This window comes from Scophthalmus maximus, chromosome 6, assembly GCF_022379125.1.
Source record: "Scophthalmus maximus strain ysfricsl-2021 chromosome 6, ASM2237912v1, whole genome shotgun sequence".
Classification (NCBI taxonomy): domain Eukaryota; kingdom Metazoa; phylum Chordata; class Actinopteri; order Pleuronectiformes; family Scophthalmidae; genus Scophthalmus; species Scophthalmus maximus.
In genome coordinates, this window is record NC_061520.1 from 13,971,720 (window position 1) to 13,988,369 (window position 16,650).

Here is a 16,650-nt window from a genome sequence, read left to right on the forward strand (position 1 = left end):
TCTCTTGTATGCCTTCTCTACAGACCATTTTAACTGTTCACATTTCTCAGATACTGGACAAGGCTTGTCTGTCTCGCTGCCTGCCTCGTCCAGCTCTTACCAGGTGACTGGGCTGCGGCTGGGCCGTCAATATCGCTTTAGTGTGCAGCCCACCTTTGCAAGTGGACTGGGAAGAGAGAGCTCTGTAGATGAACACACTGGTAACACACCCGCAAATACATATACATATGCTCACCACAAATCTAAACATCTTTAAAAGCTCACTTAACCCTACAATCTTCTTCATTGACAGTGTGCGTGGACGGGCGTCTGGATGTTGTCTTTCTGGTGCCGGCATCAACTGATCGGACTGGCCTCACTAGACCTCTGCGCGAACTCCTCACAAGTGCAGTGAGGTCACTCAACACCATTGGTCCCCGCGACTCACAGGTACTCTTCTTGACAAATATGTCTCGAAACAGGGCATGGAGAAGTACAAGGCTGATCACTGAAAACAATGTACTCGCATGGTAATTTCTAGCTATGTGCTGCAAACATTTTTATTCTTTTCTGCCTGACTCAGGTGGGAGTTATAGTGTACGGTTACAGACCCAAAATATGGTTCCTGCTCAATCGCCACAGCAGATCTGACACACTGTTTCAAGAGATCCAGGCCACGCCTTTTGATGAAACCCCAGGGAATAATATTGGTCAGTTTTTTTTTCCTGCACAGATTTCCTTCCTTTTCTGCCTTTAGTGAACGCATCTTCTGCAGCTGTGTGTTAGCAGTTTTGATATTGTCTAGTCACCCTCTGCAGGTGAGGCGGTTACCTTCACCAGACAGTACGTCCTGACCCCTACATCTGGACGCAGACCCAGGGTCCCTGGTGCTGTTGTCATCATCGCTGACAAAAAGTCAGCTGATAACCTCACTCTTGCAGCAAACAATCTCAGAGCTACAGGTGAGCTGGAGCAGACCAACAAGCAGGCAGCTGTAGAATGAAACTTAGGGTTTGCTTTAAAAAGAACAAGCTGAACTTTAAAAAAAGAGATGGTTTTGTTATTGTGTCCCTTACATGTATGTATGCATACTTCTGCATATAGAACACACACAAATTTAAAAAAATCGGTCTGTCTGCTAGGTGTCACAGTGTTAGGAGTGGGTGTCGACCAGGCGGATACCGAGGAGCTACGTCGCACCGTGACCGATGGCAGCACACAGAACATCCTGTATGCCCGCGATGCAGCTACGCTGGACGCACAACACAGTGATCTGGCAGACTTGCTGTGTGGAATTGCCAGAATACCAGAGGTGAGAAGAAACCTGGGAAAAGCACTTGTTTAGATTATAATCTTAATTTTCAAATTAAAGTCAGGCCTGGCTTTATCACTTTACTGTGACCGAACATCCCATATGTAATCACAGCTTTTAATTGTGCAAACAGACTTACTTAGTCTTCATCAGAGAGACACTGGACTCCAATAAACCATGGTTTTACTTTAAAAAGATTGTCATCTCATCTTAATGTTTCCATCTTTATGCTTTTCAGGTGACTCCAGGTCCAGATAAGTGTAGTAGTCAGTGTCCTCAGGTGAGTTAATCTCTAACTGTACCTTCAAACTTTTCTACTGTGAAAGGGTCTAATCTTTCCCATTTTCTTTTAGGGTGAGAAGGGAGATCGTGGAGAGAAGGTACAATGCAGAGTTTTTAAAATTTAAATTTTTACCACTTGTTTTGTATTTTCAGCTTTTAAGGTGCCATTTTTTGTTTGACCCTCACAGGGTGAGAGAGGCAGAGATGCTGCAGATGGACGCAAGGGAGAGCCTGTGAGTCATTCATTAAGACTGACCATGATAGTTCCATGTGGTGTATATTACAATATGATAATAATGTGTGTGTGTGTGTGTGTGATGCAGGGTCGTGATGGTTTGCCTGGGAGGGAGGGTCCCAGGGGCCCTGAAGGACGCCCAGGTCAACCAGGCCAAAATATTCCCTTTGAACCCTCAGCGGGAGTGAAAGGAGAAAAGGGGGAAAGAGTGAGTACAGCTCAGGCCATTGCAACATCATACAGACTTGTCCTGATTGAAAAAAACTCACATTTTTTTATGTTTCAGGGTTTTCCTGGTATTGATGGAAATCCAGGGTTGCCAGGACGACCAGGAGCGCCTGGAAATGCAGGGGTCCCGGTGAGTAGAGGAACCAAAACCAACAGAACCTCTGGACATGTTCATGTTCTCATGTCGTCTCTCTGTAAATAAAATACTGTTGTTTTTTTTGTCCCACAGGGTTCACAGGGCCTACCTGGTATCAGAGGAACCTCAGTGAGTAACGCCTCTCCTGAGCTGTTGTCAGACATGAACTGTGGAAAATTGGGTCCGGACATTTTCAGGACTTTGCTGTTCACATATAAAGAACGCAGGAGGAGATTGTCTAGGTCAGACGAGATTTGAGGGGTGGCGTCTGGGTAGAGCGCCACTCGCTCTCAGTCTCACGTGCTCACTCTGACGTTTTCCGGAAATTTTACTAATGGGCTGGCAGGAAAAGTTATAGATAATTTCTGGAGAAAAATTTTGCCTTCTCACATACAGCCCCTCTGGAAAAGTTGTTTGATAGATGTCTGAAAAAGTACTTTGCTTCCTAAGTCTGTTTCTGTCGTTCTAGGGGGAACCAGGTTTGACAGGGCCACAAGGGCCAATGGGCGTTAAAGGTGAAAGGGTGAGACAAGTTTTCATTTGTGATATATTTCACAAATAGCTCAGTGTGTGGTTGTTTGAAAGAGACAACAGAGCAAGGTGATGTTCACAGTTCTTTGCTGATGCTTCAGGGTGAACCAGGCTCAGCTATATCTGGAGGGGGTCTTCCAGGGAGGAAAGGAGAACCAGGCATCCCTGGGATACCGGTAAGACACAAACTGGATAGGCAAAGTAGAATGTTCATAACCATAAGACAGTCATCACATTTCTACATTTGCTTTGTACGGTCATATTAAACTTAACTCACACTAACCTTCTACACTCATCTGTAAAGTGAGGTGAGATGCTTTGGATGTGTTGTGTCAGTAGATGTACTACATCAGACTTCATTTCCATATACTGACCATTATTCATGTTTTGAAATAAGGGCACACCAGGTCGGCCAGGCAGCGACGGTGCCAAAGGGGGAGCCGGAGTTCCGGGGTCATCAGGTCAGGATGGTCGCCCGGGGATACCAGGAACCCCAGGACTCTCCATCAAGGTTTGCCTCCTTCAACTGCTTCACACCAATTCACTCAATTTAGAAAATAACGCACAAAATCCCTCTAATTAAAACAACATCCCTATTAGATCTGGAAGAATTTGTGTGTAAATAGAAAATCCAATGTTGTAGTTTTTTATATATAGGATTCTGTTGGTTGTTTATTATATTGTATTATTGTTGTTATTTTGTGTAGGCATTGACTGTTATAAATATTACTATTATTAGAACTGTCCTTGACAGTTTTCAGAATGCAAAATGAATGTTTTTTAAACCATCCCACAGGTTTCTTTACCGTAGTGAATTCTTTGGAGTCTTTTGGTTCCAGCCACTGCTCCGAATCGAAACTGTTATTGTCAGACGTGCACACATGGTGGTAGCATTGAGCCACTTCAAATTTTCCTCAGTGGAAGCTCAAGCATTTACTGCACATACATACATGCCAGCAAACCTGAAATTTTAGAGGTCATTTTTCCACAGTATCATTTTGAATATGTGATTTCAATTTAAAAAGTTTATCTTGCTGCCTTTATTTATATATTTTTTTATTTTTCAAAGGATAATTTCCGACTAGCAGGATTGCATATTTAAGACAGACACGGAGGCTATTCAAGGACAAATCTCGTACTTCATATCTGGAAACTCATTTGAATCAGTCTACCTAAAAGATTCACGGACACTGTTTCAATTTCTTCTTATTCCTATTTAAGGAAATAATTGAATTCTGAGGAAAAAAAAGAATGATGTTACTTTTTTCTATTCATAATTTCAATAACATAGTTTTCTACCTGATACTGTGTCATCAGCGGTTTTCCTGTGTGACTTTGCCTTAATGTTGAGAAACTCTATGGAGCAGCAGAGAGCTGGTTGTTGTTTGTGTAGTTATAAACATGTTAGTATTTGTTTATACACATGAAGCACATTAATCTCATGGGTCGGTTATCACTGAGAAACTTCCGTGGCAACAATGTTCAGCATCCTCTTGCTTTTTCTCTCTCTCTCTCCCTATCTCTGTCTCCTCTATTTCTGCAGGGAGACAAGGGCAGCACAGGAGAGAGGGTGAGTCACACTATCACCAGATTGTCCTCTCACAGAAATATTCAGAGCAAGCGTATATCCATGCAAGCATAATGATTCTCAGCTCTTATCTCTCTTCACTAACAGGGACCTCCAGGAGTAGGCAGTGGGGTGGCCGTGAAGGGCGAGAAGGGCTTCCCAGTAAGCGCTGTCAATCACTGGCGATGTGCTGACATGTTGAGTTTGCAGATGAACCCTGCGTCCACGTGCAGGTGCGTTTTGCATTTGCTAATTGCATTTTTTTACTATCAGGGCACTCCAGGATCTACTGGGGATCAGGGTCCTAGAGGGCCGACAGGACCACAGGGCAGCAAAGGAGACAAGGTAGTTGCAGATTGATTCAGTGTGCGAGTGGTTGAGCACATGTGATGTTTATCTCAGAGAAATGGCTTGTGGTTGTTTCTCAGGGCGACAATACTGATGGGCTGGCCGGACCCCCCGGCAGGCAAGGAGAGCCTGGGGACAGGGTAGGTCAGACAAAAAAATTAAACACAGTTTTCAGAATATTAATACAATGACTGAGCTGTACTGTACTGTAATGTGGATTCATCATAATGCTGTAGGGCCACTTAAAGTTACAGTTCCATTGTGCACATGTCATTAAAACGTGAATTTAATAATCATGGCAAGTTATGCCAATTAGGTTATATAACCATTACAAAACTGTTACAGGAAAATTATTCTCAAGGTCATGCACACAAAATATACTTAAACCAAGTAAGAAAATTATGATTCTGTCCCTCACTGAAGTGAACTAAAGTATAAAGCATTTGTCTGGACAGAACTTTCAATTAAATCTTATATACATTTCAAGATAATCTCCAAACTAACAGACAAACACATAATTGAACAGAGCCAAAAACACAATTTCTTGGTGGAGTTGATAAACTTTACGTTCAAGCATGTTGTTCTTTTCTTTCAGGGTCCCCGTGGGCCTCCGGGAGAGATTGGCAGCAAGGTAAGATAAAGGAAAGAAGAATCACTTATGTTTTTAGGCGTGGAGACGAAGAAGAATGACCTCTGTCACTGTGTGCTCTGATAGGGGGACCGAGGACAACCAGGAGAGCCTGGATCACAGGGAGAACGGGTGAGTCACATGATAAGAGAGTGAAACAGTGTCTGGGTGTGTGCACGTGCACATATAATGACTGGTCCGCAATCACAGACACTGCACCAGCTCTAGTTGTTAGGGTTTTCCAGAGGGAAGAGGAGACTGAAATTTCTCCAAAATGAAAAAAGTAAAAATGCAATGTTAACTATCTCTCTGCCCCAAGGGTGAGTCTCATCAAGCTCATATACTGTACTCCTGAAAAGTTCAAGTGAAAAGTGTTGGTGTGCAAAGGGCGGAGATCCAAAGAAATCCAAGAAAAATATCTTGCCCTGAACTTGTTTGTACCTGAACAGAGAGGCAGCTTAAATGTCAATTCCTGGGACTCACTATACTTATTCTTTTCTTTTCTTTTTTTTTATCACTGACAAGGATCATGTTCATATTATGCACAATGAGTGGAATGCTGTGAAAATGTTATTTCTGCTACATAAAGGCTTCCTCTTCGCATCAGAAAAATATATTTTCACTATGAAGTTATTTGTAGGTGCAAATTAAGAAGCTAATAAATGCAGCACATGGGCTGACCCAAATAACTGTAGCACATTTACAGTGAGATAATAATGCATTGCATTTAGAGCAAGATCAATTTCACAATGACTGCAACACCTTTCTTTAAGATGCAAAGTGTTGTTGTCAACAAGTTGGACAATCAAGGAAGACAACCTCCAGAAAGACTCCAGTTACAACACTGACAGTGATGGATAATGCAATTTGCACATGCATGTGCTCATAGAGAGACACCAGGCAAGTGTCTCTTAGAAATCAATAATGTTTCTGCCCATGTGTCTTCGCAGGGTGAGAGAGGACCGGCTGGTGAAACTGGGGGGAGAGTGAGTGCAGCAGTGTTTTTTTAATTAAAATTAATCATACTGTTGGCATCTTTCCTTTTTAGTGGGATTTTTTTTTTGCAGTTTTCTGAATAATTTTGTCGTCTCAGGGGGATCCAGGGAAGGCAGGCCTCGCAGGAACACCGGGGTTGAGAGTGAGTGACAGACTGTCGTGTAGTATTGGCTAATGGCAGCAGTGTGCCTTTTTGTTTCATATTTGTTGCATGGTCTAACCGAAATGAATGCACTTGAAGTCTCGTGAATGAATTGTTTCATTTGTCATCAGGGTTTACCAGGGCTCAGTGGACCGCCGGGAGAAAAGGTGAGACTGATTCAATGAAGTGTTATCATATAAGAGTCAGCAGGGCAATAGGAACGTGATTCCATCACAGAACGTTTCATAATCTGATGAAATGAATCTCCAAGCAAAGATCAAAGAACACGTGAACCTGTCTGTCCCCAGGGAATTGATGGAGCACGTGGGGAGCCCGGCAGAAGTGTGAGTCCTCAGATATGAAAAAATCATGTCGTATAATGATTCATCTCTTACTTTAAATATGCACTCCATGGGAGTTCTTCTGTGTGTGACAGTCTTAACTGTATTATCCAAATCATGCAGACTCCAGGTTTTCCAGGAAAGAAAGGGGAACAGGTAAGGTTTCAAATTCTGTTCTTATATAACTCGTCATTTTCGCCGGACAGTGACACCACCATTCTTCACTCGGATTTTTTTCCTTTCCTGTTCTGTTCTTCCACAGGGGGAGCGGGGTCTGGGTGGTCTTGATGGGCAGAGGGGAGAAAAAGGAGAGCCTGGGCAGAGAGGAGAGAAAGTGAGCAAACACTGGATGATGATGATGCCTTAAAAATTACAATTGTTCGAGTGTGTATGATTGTGAATGCACATGCTTACAATCTGCCATAATGTATATCAAATGACATTCTGTTATTCTCCCAGGGGTCTCCAGGGTCAGGAGGCTCAGGTGTCATTGGTCCTAGAGGAGAGCCAGGAGAGCGAGTAAGTTCATAGAAAAAGTCACAGTAAAGACTTTTCATCAGAACAAAAAATGGCAGTCATAATGTTTATTTATTAATTATTTTGCTGAGAAAAGCACCCATTATTCATGAAATGTTCCTGTGTGCCACCTGTCATTGTTAGTCATACCTCAAAAATGCACCAACTGAAAATACATAAAAGATGTGTTTTTCCCTCAGGGACCTGCTGGTATCAATGGACGACCAGGTGCCAAGGTCAGATTCTTGCTGCATTTTCTTTAGCTTTTTCTGTTAAAATGTGTAATTTGATTGTAAAACTGGTGTTGAAACTGTTCTTTAGGGAGACCCTGGTGAACCAGCAGAGAGGGGGGAGAATGGGCGACCTGGAATTCCTGGAAAGCCCGGTCTTCCTGGGAAAGAGGTCAGAACTGTGTAAAACAGGTCCAACAGGACCATCTCTCTGTACCTTTTTCAATAGCTTTATCAAGAACTTGGTAATATTCTTTGCATACAGATATATTTAACGACCGACATTTATCTGCAACTATTTTAATAGTGAAAGACATGAAAATATAAATCAATAAAGATTTCTCCAAGGTGAGGATTTGCTCGTTTCCTCTGTTGTCATTTAAAACTGAATATCAGTTTCTGATTGTTTCTTAGTTGAACAAAACTAAACATTTGAAGCCGTCCTCTCTGATTCTGCAGTGGGCTATTTTCACAAATTTGTAACGTTTTAGAAACAAAGGATTAATGAAAATGTAGTTGCAGCCCTAGTGTTCTTACCATTATACAAAGTTCTGCTGCCTAAATATTAAGAGTTATAATTTGGTAGATAGTGATATATGTTGGTATTAGGAAACATCCATATTATTATCTTCATAATGGTTTCAATGATGGTATTAACCATATTGCCCAGCCTTTGTTGTACTGCAAACCATTTTTTGTTTTTTTAAACTCAGGGAAGTAATGCTCTACACTTTAGTATTATAAAAACCTGTTTTTCTTATTTCAAGTCGCTCTTGGTGCTGAAATCAAAAATCAAATAGCCTCTTAAGCACTTTCTTTGTTCCTCCCAACATGCATCTCTTTCCAAAGATGTCATTTTCGAGGTAAAAACAAATACACTTTGCGTGAATTATATAATTTTTCCCCTTCCTTCATATATGTTATCTCTTCTGACCCTGTACACAGCTGATTTGATAGCTTTTGAAATGTAATGCCAGTGATGTTTCCCCAAAGTTAAATTTAATGAATTATTCATACTTGGATTTTTTTTTTTTTACAGGGAGTGAATGGAGAGAAGGGTGATGAGGGCACTCCAGTACGTATGACCTTTTTCTTAGTCTCTCCATTTCTGTTTTTCACATACTCACTTTCATTTCCTATTTGTGTTGGAATATATATTTCTTAAATGGTGCCATTCCCAACTATTTGCATCATAGAAAAGTCTTTACAGTATATTTAATAATTTGTGTTTAGACATCACTCTGTGTCCTTTCTGTTATAAACTTGTTTTTCATTAGGGGGAGTCTGGACTTCCAGGGAAGTCAGGAGAACGAGGACTTAGGGTAGGACACATTTCTATGACACATTTTTATTGTCATTTAATTACTTAAACTTTAAAACTATCCAGTTATATCAAAGGAAAGTTCAGTTAATAGATATTTTTATTGACCACCCTCAGGGACTGGCTGGTCAGCCCGGACGACCAGGAGAGAAAGGAGACCTAGGAGACCCTGGAGAGCACGGACGAAATGTGAGGCACATGTTATGCGTCATCGTAAAGACAGTGTATCAATATGCTCTTGTGTTATTCCTCTGAGGCCTTAAAAGAAAAATTGAGGAAGGTCAGTTGCTCAACCCTTTATTGATCTATGTTCGATCATAGGGCGGCCCTGGACCTGCAGGACAGAGAGGAGAGAAAGGAGAGCAGGTTTGTTGTCTGCTTATTTGTGCTGATTTAACTTTGTACAGTTTCTACTGTTGGTGGATTCACAAACTTCTCTTCCTGCAGGGAGCTCAAGGGCCACCGGGACCAGCAGGAAAAGTGGTGAGTATGTCACTATCACCATATGTTAAAAGTAAGAATTTGAGTTAAGGAAACTATAGCCTCTGACATATTTTTTTTCTAGATTAAATAATGTGACATAAAATTAAGGGTTAGGGTTTCCCCTCTTTATTGTTATTTTGATTGTATGCTATTCTGCCTATGAGGGATATTGGTAAGTTCAACCCTCACTAAAGGTTTTTTTCTGCTCTAAAGAGAAGTGTGTTGAGATTGAGTATTGGCTAAGATAAATATTGACAGTCGGTCGATTGTGAGAAAAGTGTTTTTTAAAGCAGAAGGTGGAGCCATCAGGCCCTGGTCATTTATTGTCAGGCATGGGTTCAGGCATTGAAGAATTCTGTTATTGTAAACATTTGCTCAAATTCCTCTTTCTTCAGTAAGTGGTGGTAAATCAATATAGCTTTTCATCTATGTAATTTATGTAAATCGTTATTTGCTTTGATGTTCTCTAGTTCTTAAATCTTTTGATGTCTTTGGTGTCTGGATTATGTTTTTTTACCCCCAATACCACTTTCCCTTTTTCCCAAAGTAATGTTGGTGCCATTGCTAGTGAATCATTTATTTCAAAAAGGGAAATAAACTGGTACAAGGAGAAGTGATACAACAAGTGCTGTTGTTGCATCTTAAACAGAGAGTTTATAATGTCCGCACTACGTAGTAGCAGGCAGGTGTATTTTAATCTGAGGCATCTGTCTGTCACAGCAATAGCTGAGGCAGATTTAATCCAATTTGGATTAAATTTGCCAAATTGGTTGGGGGTAGGGTCAGGTTAAGGTCTTAGCATCGGATCAAAGTTTTAGCCTAATGCTAATTCATGGAAATCATATATATACAAATATACAATTGAATTGGTTTTTAATTCAGTTACAGATTGTATTTATAAATATTTACATATCTTCTTCAAAATTAGAGTGAGTGCCTTTCAATTTGTCAATTGAAAAAAAGATTATCACTGAAAATAAAATGTTCTCGGCATTCCCAACATTAGTACAACCCAATTCTGATAACACAAAAAATGTGTGATCATTCATGTTTTTTCTCCTTAACAGGCTGACATCCAGGGCCAGCTGAGAGGGGAAAGAGGAGAGAAAGTATGTTCTGTTCTTGTTGATGTATTGGCAGTGACAGTTTGTGTGTCCATTCACAATTACGTATACACATCCAGTTTTATCAGTGTTTTGAACAAAACTACCTGAATAGAAGGATATAGTGAAACACCTACAACAATTGATGTCATTGTCATTCCAAGGGAGACGCTGGCGACCCTGGAGAGAACGGCGGCAAAGGTCAGAAAGGCGAAGCAGGGACTCCTGGAGCCCCAGGCCTACGAGTGAGTTTGCTCCATTCTTAAAATTTGCAAATGCTTCTGTGAGCATCTGATAGGCAACTGTATACGATACACGCTGACCCCTTTCCCTGTGGATGTGTTACGCATGACTGATGATCCTTTGTGACTTCTTGTCCTTTCCCTGCTGTCTATAAAGGGTCCTGAGGGACAACGGGGGCCAGCAGGCACAAGAGTGAGTTTGTCTTTTGTCACTGCATCTCTACTTCCGATCTCATATCTACAGTGGATATCTGAATCATTTACTTACATCACTGTCACTTCTAATATTTCCAGGGTGACACAGGAGACAGAGGAACACCTGGAGAGAAGGTTTCAAATCAATTAGTCTACTATCTCACTTATTGTACTGTACTGATCTGTGTCGTTTTACCAATTTAAATATAAATAAACTTGTAGGATTTCCCGCTTTCTGGTGAGTGGCAGGTCTCACTGTCCTTCATTTCACCGGATTCTGTTTCCCATGCAGCAGATTCCCAGTTAGATGAAGTGCAGAGTGGCTGGCAGAAAGTTGAATGGCCTGAAGTTGATTTTTTTCCCTTACAGTTTCAGAATGTAATTAATATATGGTCTCCTAACTATAAATCTCCTTATGATCAGGGAGAAAGGGGTGCCTCTGGGTTAGATGGACGTCCAGGTGTGGATGGTAAACTAGGTGCTGCTGGACCACCAGGACAGAGGGTATTTCAGTTTCTGCCAACTTTTCACCAAACATAGAGCCTCACTGGGTGTTGAATGTGTGGGGGTGTAGCTGATGCATGCATTTGTCTTTTCTTTGTGTTGCAGGGCGATCCTGGGAAACAGGGAGATCCTGGGAGAGATGTGAGTCTCCCTTTTGCAATGTGATTATGTCGGTTTGAAAAATGCTCTTAGTAATCATTGTACAGTATCATCGTACAGTAATCATCGGTAGATTTAGTACAGATATGTCAAGTAATAATGTAATGATGACCTGTAGTGAATCAAGTGGTGGGGGTCGAGCTCCCCCATGTTTCTTCCAGTTAACAAGGAGTCCATCTTGGGCCAGATGCAGTGGTTTTTTTTTACTATTTCTAATGGGTAATCTTATCTAACCCATTATAGACTGTTGTGCTTGCTCATCCCCTCTTCTTGCCTCCCTTCCTCTCTCTCTCTCTCACCCTCTCACCCTCTCACAAACACATCCCTTCCTCTCCATGCACACTATGTCAAAACACGATCAAGCCCGGGAGGAAGGATTGTTCTGTGCCAAAAATATTTTTAGTTAACACTTCTCTGCCCCTGACTTGCAACCACGCATATGCACTTTAACTGTGCATGCTGCAGAGGGCACTGTGGAGATTTTCAAATTCAGTCTACACTCCTGTGGCCAGTTGCATAAGCTGACGGTAGAGAAATTTGTCTCCAGGCCAGTCCGGTTTCACAGGAGACTTTTATGTAATGTTGACCATAAGAATGTTATTTTAGTCCATATCTGCACACCTCGTAGTCAAGTTAAAGTTTTATATTTACAGCATCTGTTTTACCTGACCCTTCCGACAAAATACTGAAATGTGACTAAAACATTCACTCTGGCGTGTGTGGGTCTGTTTTACCAGGGTTTACCAGGACCTAGAGGGGAACAGGGCCTCCAAGGGCCTGTTGGGCCTCCAGGAACTGCAGGAACACCTGTTAGTACACACACACACACACACACACACACATACTTTTGTTTTTGTATTTTCATATATATTTCCATACACCTCGTCCGTTCATTTTTGTGGCTGGAGGCCAGCTCCAAAAACGTGAACATCATGATTGAGTGATGTCTGGGACTGACTGCTCGAGTTACACCATTGATCAGTTGATTGCCATGTGACTGTGTGGTAGTGGCACAGTAGGTAGAGAAGGTCGTCCACTAACCAGAAGGTCGGTGGTTTGATCCCTGCTTCCTCTAGTCCGCATGCCGAAGTGTCCTTCTGTGTTAGTGTGTGTGTATATGCGTGACAATGAGTGGATGTGACTTGTACTGACTGTAAAGTTGTTTACAGCGGTTCTACATGTTATTATATTGACCACACATGGTCCAGCCGTATACAAGGTTTTGACCGACTGTGCACTTGTTACATCTCAGTCTGTTTTCAAGCACTTTTAATTAACTGTGTGACATCATCATTGTCATATTTCAGGGCAAAGCAGGTGAAGATGGCAAACCTGGGCTTGCTGGCAAAATGGTACGGCCTCACTAGAACCTTTCTTAGCTAGTATACTCACTGCATCCTGAATGATCCCTCTTTTTCTACTGACAGACTCTAATATGACTGGTTGCACATTCCTTATTGTTTTGACTTTGACATATGTTGATATTGATTCTGTCCAGTAAGAGTATGAAAATGTCATACTCTTTGCTGTGAATGATACTGATCGAAAGCAGTGCCGACATGTATTTCAGGCTCAGCCACCTAATAGCTGTCTTAAAAGTGGAGCTCTAAAGCAGTGGCACTGAATTATCTGATGGCTCCTGCAGCAGAGTGGCCATTATTCTTTTTGTGTCTGCACAGCCAGTAATGCATTTTGTTTTGACCTACAGGGTGAGGATGGAGTGCCAGGTGAAGACGGAAGAAAGGTTTGTCGCTGTTCATCAAGATCACCTTGCACTTGCAGGAGGTTTTAGTCTTCGTTAGGGAATGTTTCAGGATTTGTCCCAAAACAAATAATTTTAGGGCGACTCACGGACGCTGCATTGTGGACTCGAATAATTTATGTGATAAATCGGTGATATTTTCTCTAGTGTTGTCTAACCTTTTTTCAAAATTCAGCATATTCAACAAGATATTGGTTTTGATTCCTCGTGGGCGAATCATCTTTTACTGGACACGTCTCATACAAAAACAAAATAATGTAGTAAGATCCAACTAGCCTAATTTTATTAAGTAGATTATAAAAAAAAGATATAAACATATTGAGCTTGTGCTTATTGTGCCTGTATTTCTACTTCTAGTGTGACACTTTTTTCTTTAATCTACAGGGCGACAGAGGAGAAGCCGGAGCAGCTGGAAGAGATGTCAGTTTTGCCGGATCTCCTTCATGTTATTATTCTTTTCATGTTCCTGCCTGTCCTAACCTGCCCTATCTCACCACCTTCGCCCTGTATCGATCCTGCCTTCCTTGACTTTATTGTATTACTCATCAGCTTTCCTCTCTTCTTTTCTCCTCATCACTTTCCCTCAAGTGTGTACTTATCAAATGTAGCCTGCTCTGACATTGACATAACCATCACACTCTCACTCACTGCTGAATCAATAGGCTTCTCAGAAGCAGCTATATAAATCTACTAGCCTCTAATGATCAAGCTTAGCCTTTAAGGGTGAGCCACTTCTGAGAGAAATCCGAAGGAGCGCCAAATGTCAGCGTGCTGTTTTCATGTGCAAAGTCATATTAATTATCTCTATAACATCAGTGGAGGGGTGGCAGCGGCCACCTGCTTTGATTTTATAGTTCAACCTCCACTATAGCACAGATGGTAGTAACCCTGTGTAAAGAGAGGCTCAGCTGTGTAATTGCATATTTTCCAGGGCCGTGATGGGCAGAAAGGAGACCGGGGAATCTCTGGGCCCCTGGGCCCCTCTGGACCTACGGGGCCACCTGGGGTTCCTGGCAACATTGGTCCCCCTGGACAGGTGCATCAGATGATGACACATTTTTTTTCAAGTGTTATGACTGGAAATGATAGTTTATCATTACTAATACAAGCACCGTCTCTCAGGTTGTGTACGTCAAAGGAGCTGCAGCGGCACCAATCCCAGGACCACAGGGGCCTCCAGGAACCCCTGTGAGTGTGCATGACTTTGCAGAATTCTGATATTAATTATATTCTTGAAATGCATATTACAGTTTAATACATATATCACTGCTTTTCCTGCAGTGTGGTTTGCAAGGAATAATTCAGACATCCAAGGGCTAATGGGCATACATGGAAGAGCAGATAATTATACACACAAAACAATTCCTCTGCATGTAGTTGTGTTTCTCATAGAACCCGTTATGTTTGTGTGTTCTTTTATATGCTGTATCATCTAAAGGTAGTTTTGTAGGAGCACCAAAAAGCAGCACATGGAGCGGTCATGTCTGTTTTATCAAGATCTGTCTCTGCGTGCTTTTGCATCCCTCCCACAGTCTTATCTGTTGATGTTCTTATCAATGTCCTTGCTCTGTCTCTCAGGGCGTCCCCGGGATTCCAGGAGCTTTGGGAGCCAGAGTAAGTTGTACTTGTCTTTATTGATCTCAGTTTGCATTAGATTAATAACCATTGACTCTGATTTTTGACCGTCTAATGTTCTTTGCTCCAGGGAGAGAGAGGTCCTGCTGGCCTTAGAGGTGAAGCCGTAAGTTCAACTCCCATTTTAAATATAGTGAAATTGAGACATGATTGATTGAGGTTTCGTTTGTTTTGTGTTGACACTTTGATTTATTTTTGATGGCAGGGGGACCCAGGAGAGGACGGGGCGCCGGGCAAACCTGGGACAGCAGTGGTAAGACGTCATCACATCACCTGTGATGACCAAAGTGTGACTTGTGAGTTAATTTATTGCCAATGTGCTTTGTCTCTGTTGAACGATGTTTCTGAATTTCTCCCATCAGGATGTACAGAAGGCTATGGCCAGCCTCGGTATTCAGGTATGTGGACTTCATGTACTTATGATTTTGCAGTTCAATGGTGTTAAAAGATTTCAGTATTCTCTGTTATTTAAGGCGCTAGATTTGAATGTAATAGATAGACATAACATTGGGATTTGAACATTATGTAGATGTAGCTGAATGATCCAATTTCAGGTGATGTCTTCTGGTTTTGCACATTTCCCAAATTATTGTTTACTCATTAAATTTTTTAAATATCAATTTTAGCTTTTGGGGATTTAATTAAAACATTTAGCAAACTAATTTTATAATGTAATTAAGTAGAGAATATTTATAACTCATGTTCAGCTGTCTTTTTTTTTCTTGTGTCAACAGCTTAATCAGTTTGAAAATAAAAATGTCTTCAGTCCATTAAAAATGGATTAATGGGATTGCCATGACCAAACACTGTGTGGGATTGGCTCTTGGTTTATTGGCATTATTAAAGTGGAACTAAAAGGGTTTTTGTGACAGATGTAGACCAATGCCCTGTGTAGATCTTTGGATAAACATAATCCTTACAGTGTGGAGAAGTTTACTACCCTGTGAGTCTCATGAGGTGAAAGTCACACAAAGGATTACAAGCAATTCTTCATATGCTGAGATGATAGCTAAAGGACTTTGTCTTTACTGTACAGCATTTCAGAGATGGGCACCTGTGACTGAAAGTATTGAAGCCCTTGCCAAATGTTTCCCTTTTTTTGTCCTCCACACAGTTGTCTGATCTGAAGGTGGTTGTGGACAGGAAGGACACACTCGTGACTTCTTCAATGCAGAAGGCAGATAAAGGTGACAAGGGAGACAAGGGGGAGTCAGGACAGAGAGGACCATCTGGTTTAGATGTGAGTATGATTACATGGCTGAGGGTAAAAATAAAGCGCCATGATGAAGATCCCCAGGAAGACCATATTAGGTCCAGATGGGGCACTTTTCATTTTGATGTTTATCACAAAGTATATTAACTGAATTTTGTGTTTTTTTCTTTTTTTGATAATAATCTTTTCTGTCCACTTCTTGTCGAACACTAGGGTGCTCGTGGTTTTCCAGGAGATAGGGGAACAAAAGGGGATCAAGGGGAGCGAGGACCCATGGGAACAACGGGGCCTCCCGGAAGAGCTATTGGGGAACGAGGGCCAGAGGGACCCCCAGGGCCTGCAGGAGAGCCAGGCAAGCCAGGAATACCGGGTGTTCCTGGGCGAGCTGGGGAACTGGGAGAGTCTGGAAGACCAGGAGAAAAGGTAAAGTGAAGAGCTGCGTGTCAACAAATCAAGATATTCAATTGAACTCAACATGATTCTGGTAATTTGCTGTCCGTGTGTGTTTCAGGGGGAGCGGGGAGAGAGAGGTGACAAAGGGGAATCTGTAAGTGCTCATGTT

The 16,650-nt window shown here is 41.7% G+C and overlaps 1 protein-coding gene across 4 annotated transcripts in view; it reads left to right on the forward strand.

Moving 5' to 3' along the window:
- col7a1 (collagen, type VII, alpha 1) overlaps positions 1–16,650 on the forward strand; it is a 55,737-nt gene that overhangs the window by 14,712 nt on the left and 24,375 nt on the right. For all 4 annotated transcript variants that reach the window (XM_047332733.1, XM_047332730.1, XM_047332731.1 and 1 more), the window contains exons 23-75: positions 51–200; positions 293–429; positions 563–689; positions 798–941; positions 1,122–1,291; positions 1,530–1,571; positions 1,645–1,671; positions 1,762–1,806; positions 1,897–2,016; positions 2,095–2,166; positions 2,266–2,301; positions 2,642–2,695; positions 2,805–2,879; positions 3,101–3,214; positions 4,247–4,273; positions 4,379–4,432; positions 4,544–4,615; positions 4,699–4,758; positions 5,214–5,249; positions 5,334–5,378; positions 6,197–6,232; positions 6,340–6,384; positions 6,516–6,551; positions 6,693–6,728; positions 6,849–6,881; positions 6,988–7,059; positions 7,185–7,244; positions 7,442–7,477; positions 7,563–7,643; positions 8,511–8,546; positions 8,749–8,793; positions 8,910–8,981; positions 9,114–9,158; positions 9,240–9,275; positions 10,343–10,384; positions 10,543–10,623; positions 10,778–10,813; positions 10,915–10,950; positions 11,239–11,319; positions 11,425–11,460; positions 12,216–12,287; positions 12,786–12,830; positions 13,187–13,222; positions 13,625–13,660; positions 14,172–14,276; positions 14,363–14,428; positions 14,819–14,854; positions 14,946–14,981; positions 15,081–15,128; positions 15,238–15,273; positions 15,990–16,115; positions 16,302–16,511; positions 16,600–16,635. In XM_047332733.1, the coding sequence (XP_047188689.1) occupies positions 51–200; positions 293–429; positions 563–689; positions 798–941; positions 1,122–1,291; positions 1,530–1,571; positions 1,645–1,671; positions 1,762–1,806; positions 1,897–2,016; positions 2,095–2,166; positions 2,266–2,301; positions 2,642–2,695; positions 2,805–2,879; positions 3,101–3,214; positions 4,247–4,273; positions 4,379–4,432; positions 4,544–4,615; positions 4,699–4,758; positions 5,214–5,249; positions 5,334–5,378; positions 6,197–6,232; positions 6,340–6,384; positions 6,516–6,551; positions 6,693–6,728; positions 6,849–6,881; positions 6,988–7,059; positions 7,185–7,244; positions 7,442–7,477; positions 7,563–7,643; positions 8,511–8,546; positions 8,749–8,793; positions 8,910–8,981; positions 9,114–9,158; positions 9,240–9,275; positions 10,343–10,384; positions 10,543–10,623; positions 10,778–10,813; positions 10,915–10,950; positions 11,239–11,319; positions 11,425–11,460; positions 12,216–12,287; positions 12,786–12,830; positions 13,187–13,222; positions 13,625–13,660; positions 14,172–14,276; positions 14,363–14,428; positions 14,819–14,854; positions 14,946–14,981; positions 15,081–15,128; positions 15,238–15,273; positions 15,990–16,115; positions 16,302–16,511; positions 16,600–16,635 (3,476 nt within the window). The remainder of the gene's footprint in view (positions 1–50; positions 201–292; positions 430–562; positions 690–797; positions 942–1,121; positions 1,292–1,529; positions 1,572–1,644; positions 1,672–1,761; positions 1,807–1,896; positions 2,017–2,094; positions 2,167–2,265; positions 2,302–2,641; positions 2,696–2,804; positions 2,880–3,100; positions 3,215–4,246; positions 4,274–4,378; positions 4,433–4,543; positions 4,616–4,698; positions 4,759–5,213; positions 5,250–5,333; positions 5,379–6,196; positions 6,233–6,339; positions 6,385–6,515; positions 6,552–6,692; positions 6,729–6,848; positions 6,882–6,987; positions 7,060–7,184; positions 7,245–7,441; positions 7,478–7,562; positions 7,644–8,510; positions 8,547–8,748; positions 8,794–8,909; positions 8,982–9,113; positions 9,159–9,239; positions 9,276–10,342; positions 10,385–10,542; positions 10,624–10,777; positions 10,814–10,914; positions 10,951–11,238; positions 11,320–11,424; positions 11,461–12,215; positions 12,288–12,785; positions 12,831–13,186; positions 13,223–13,624; positions 13,661–14,171; positions 14,277–14,362; positions 14,429–14,818; positions 14,855–14,945; positions 14,982–15,080; positions 15,129–15,237; positions 15,274–15,989; positions 16,116–16,301; positions 16,512–16,599; positions 16,636–16,650) is intronic.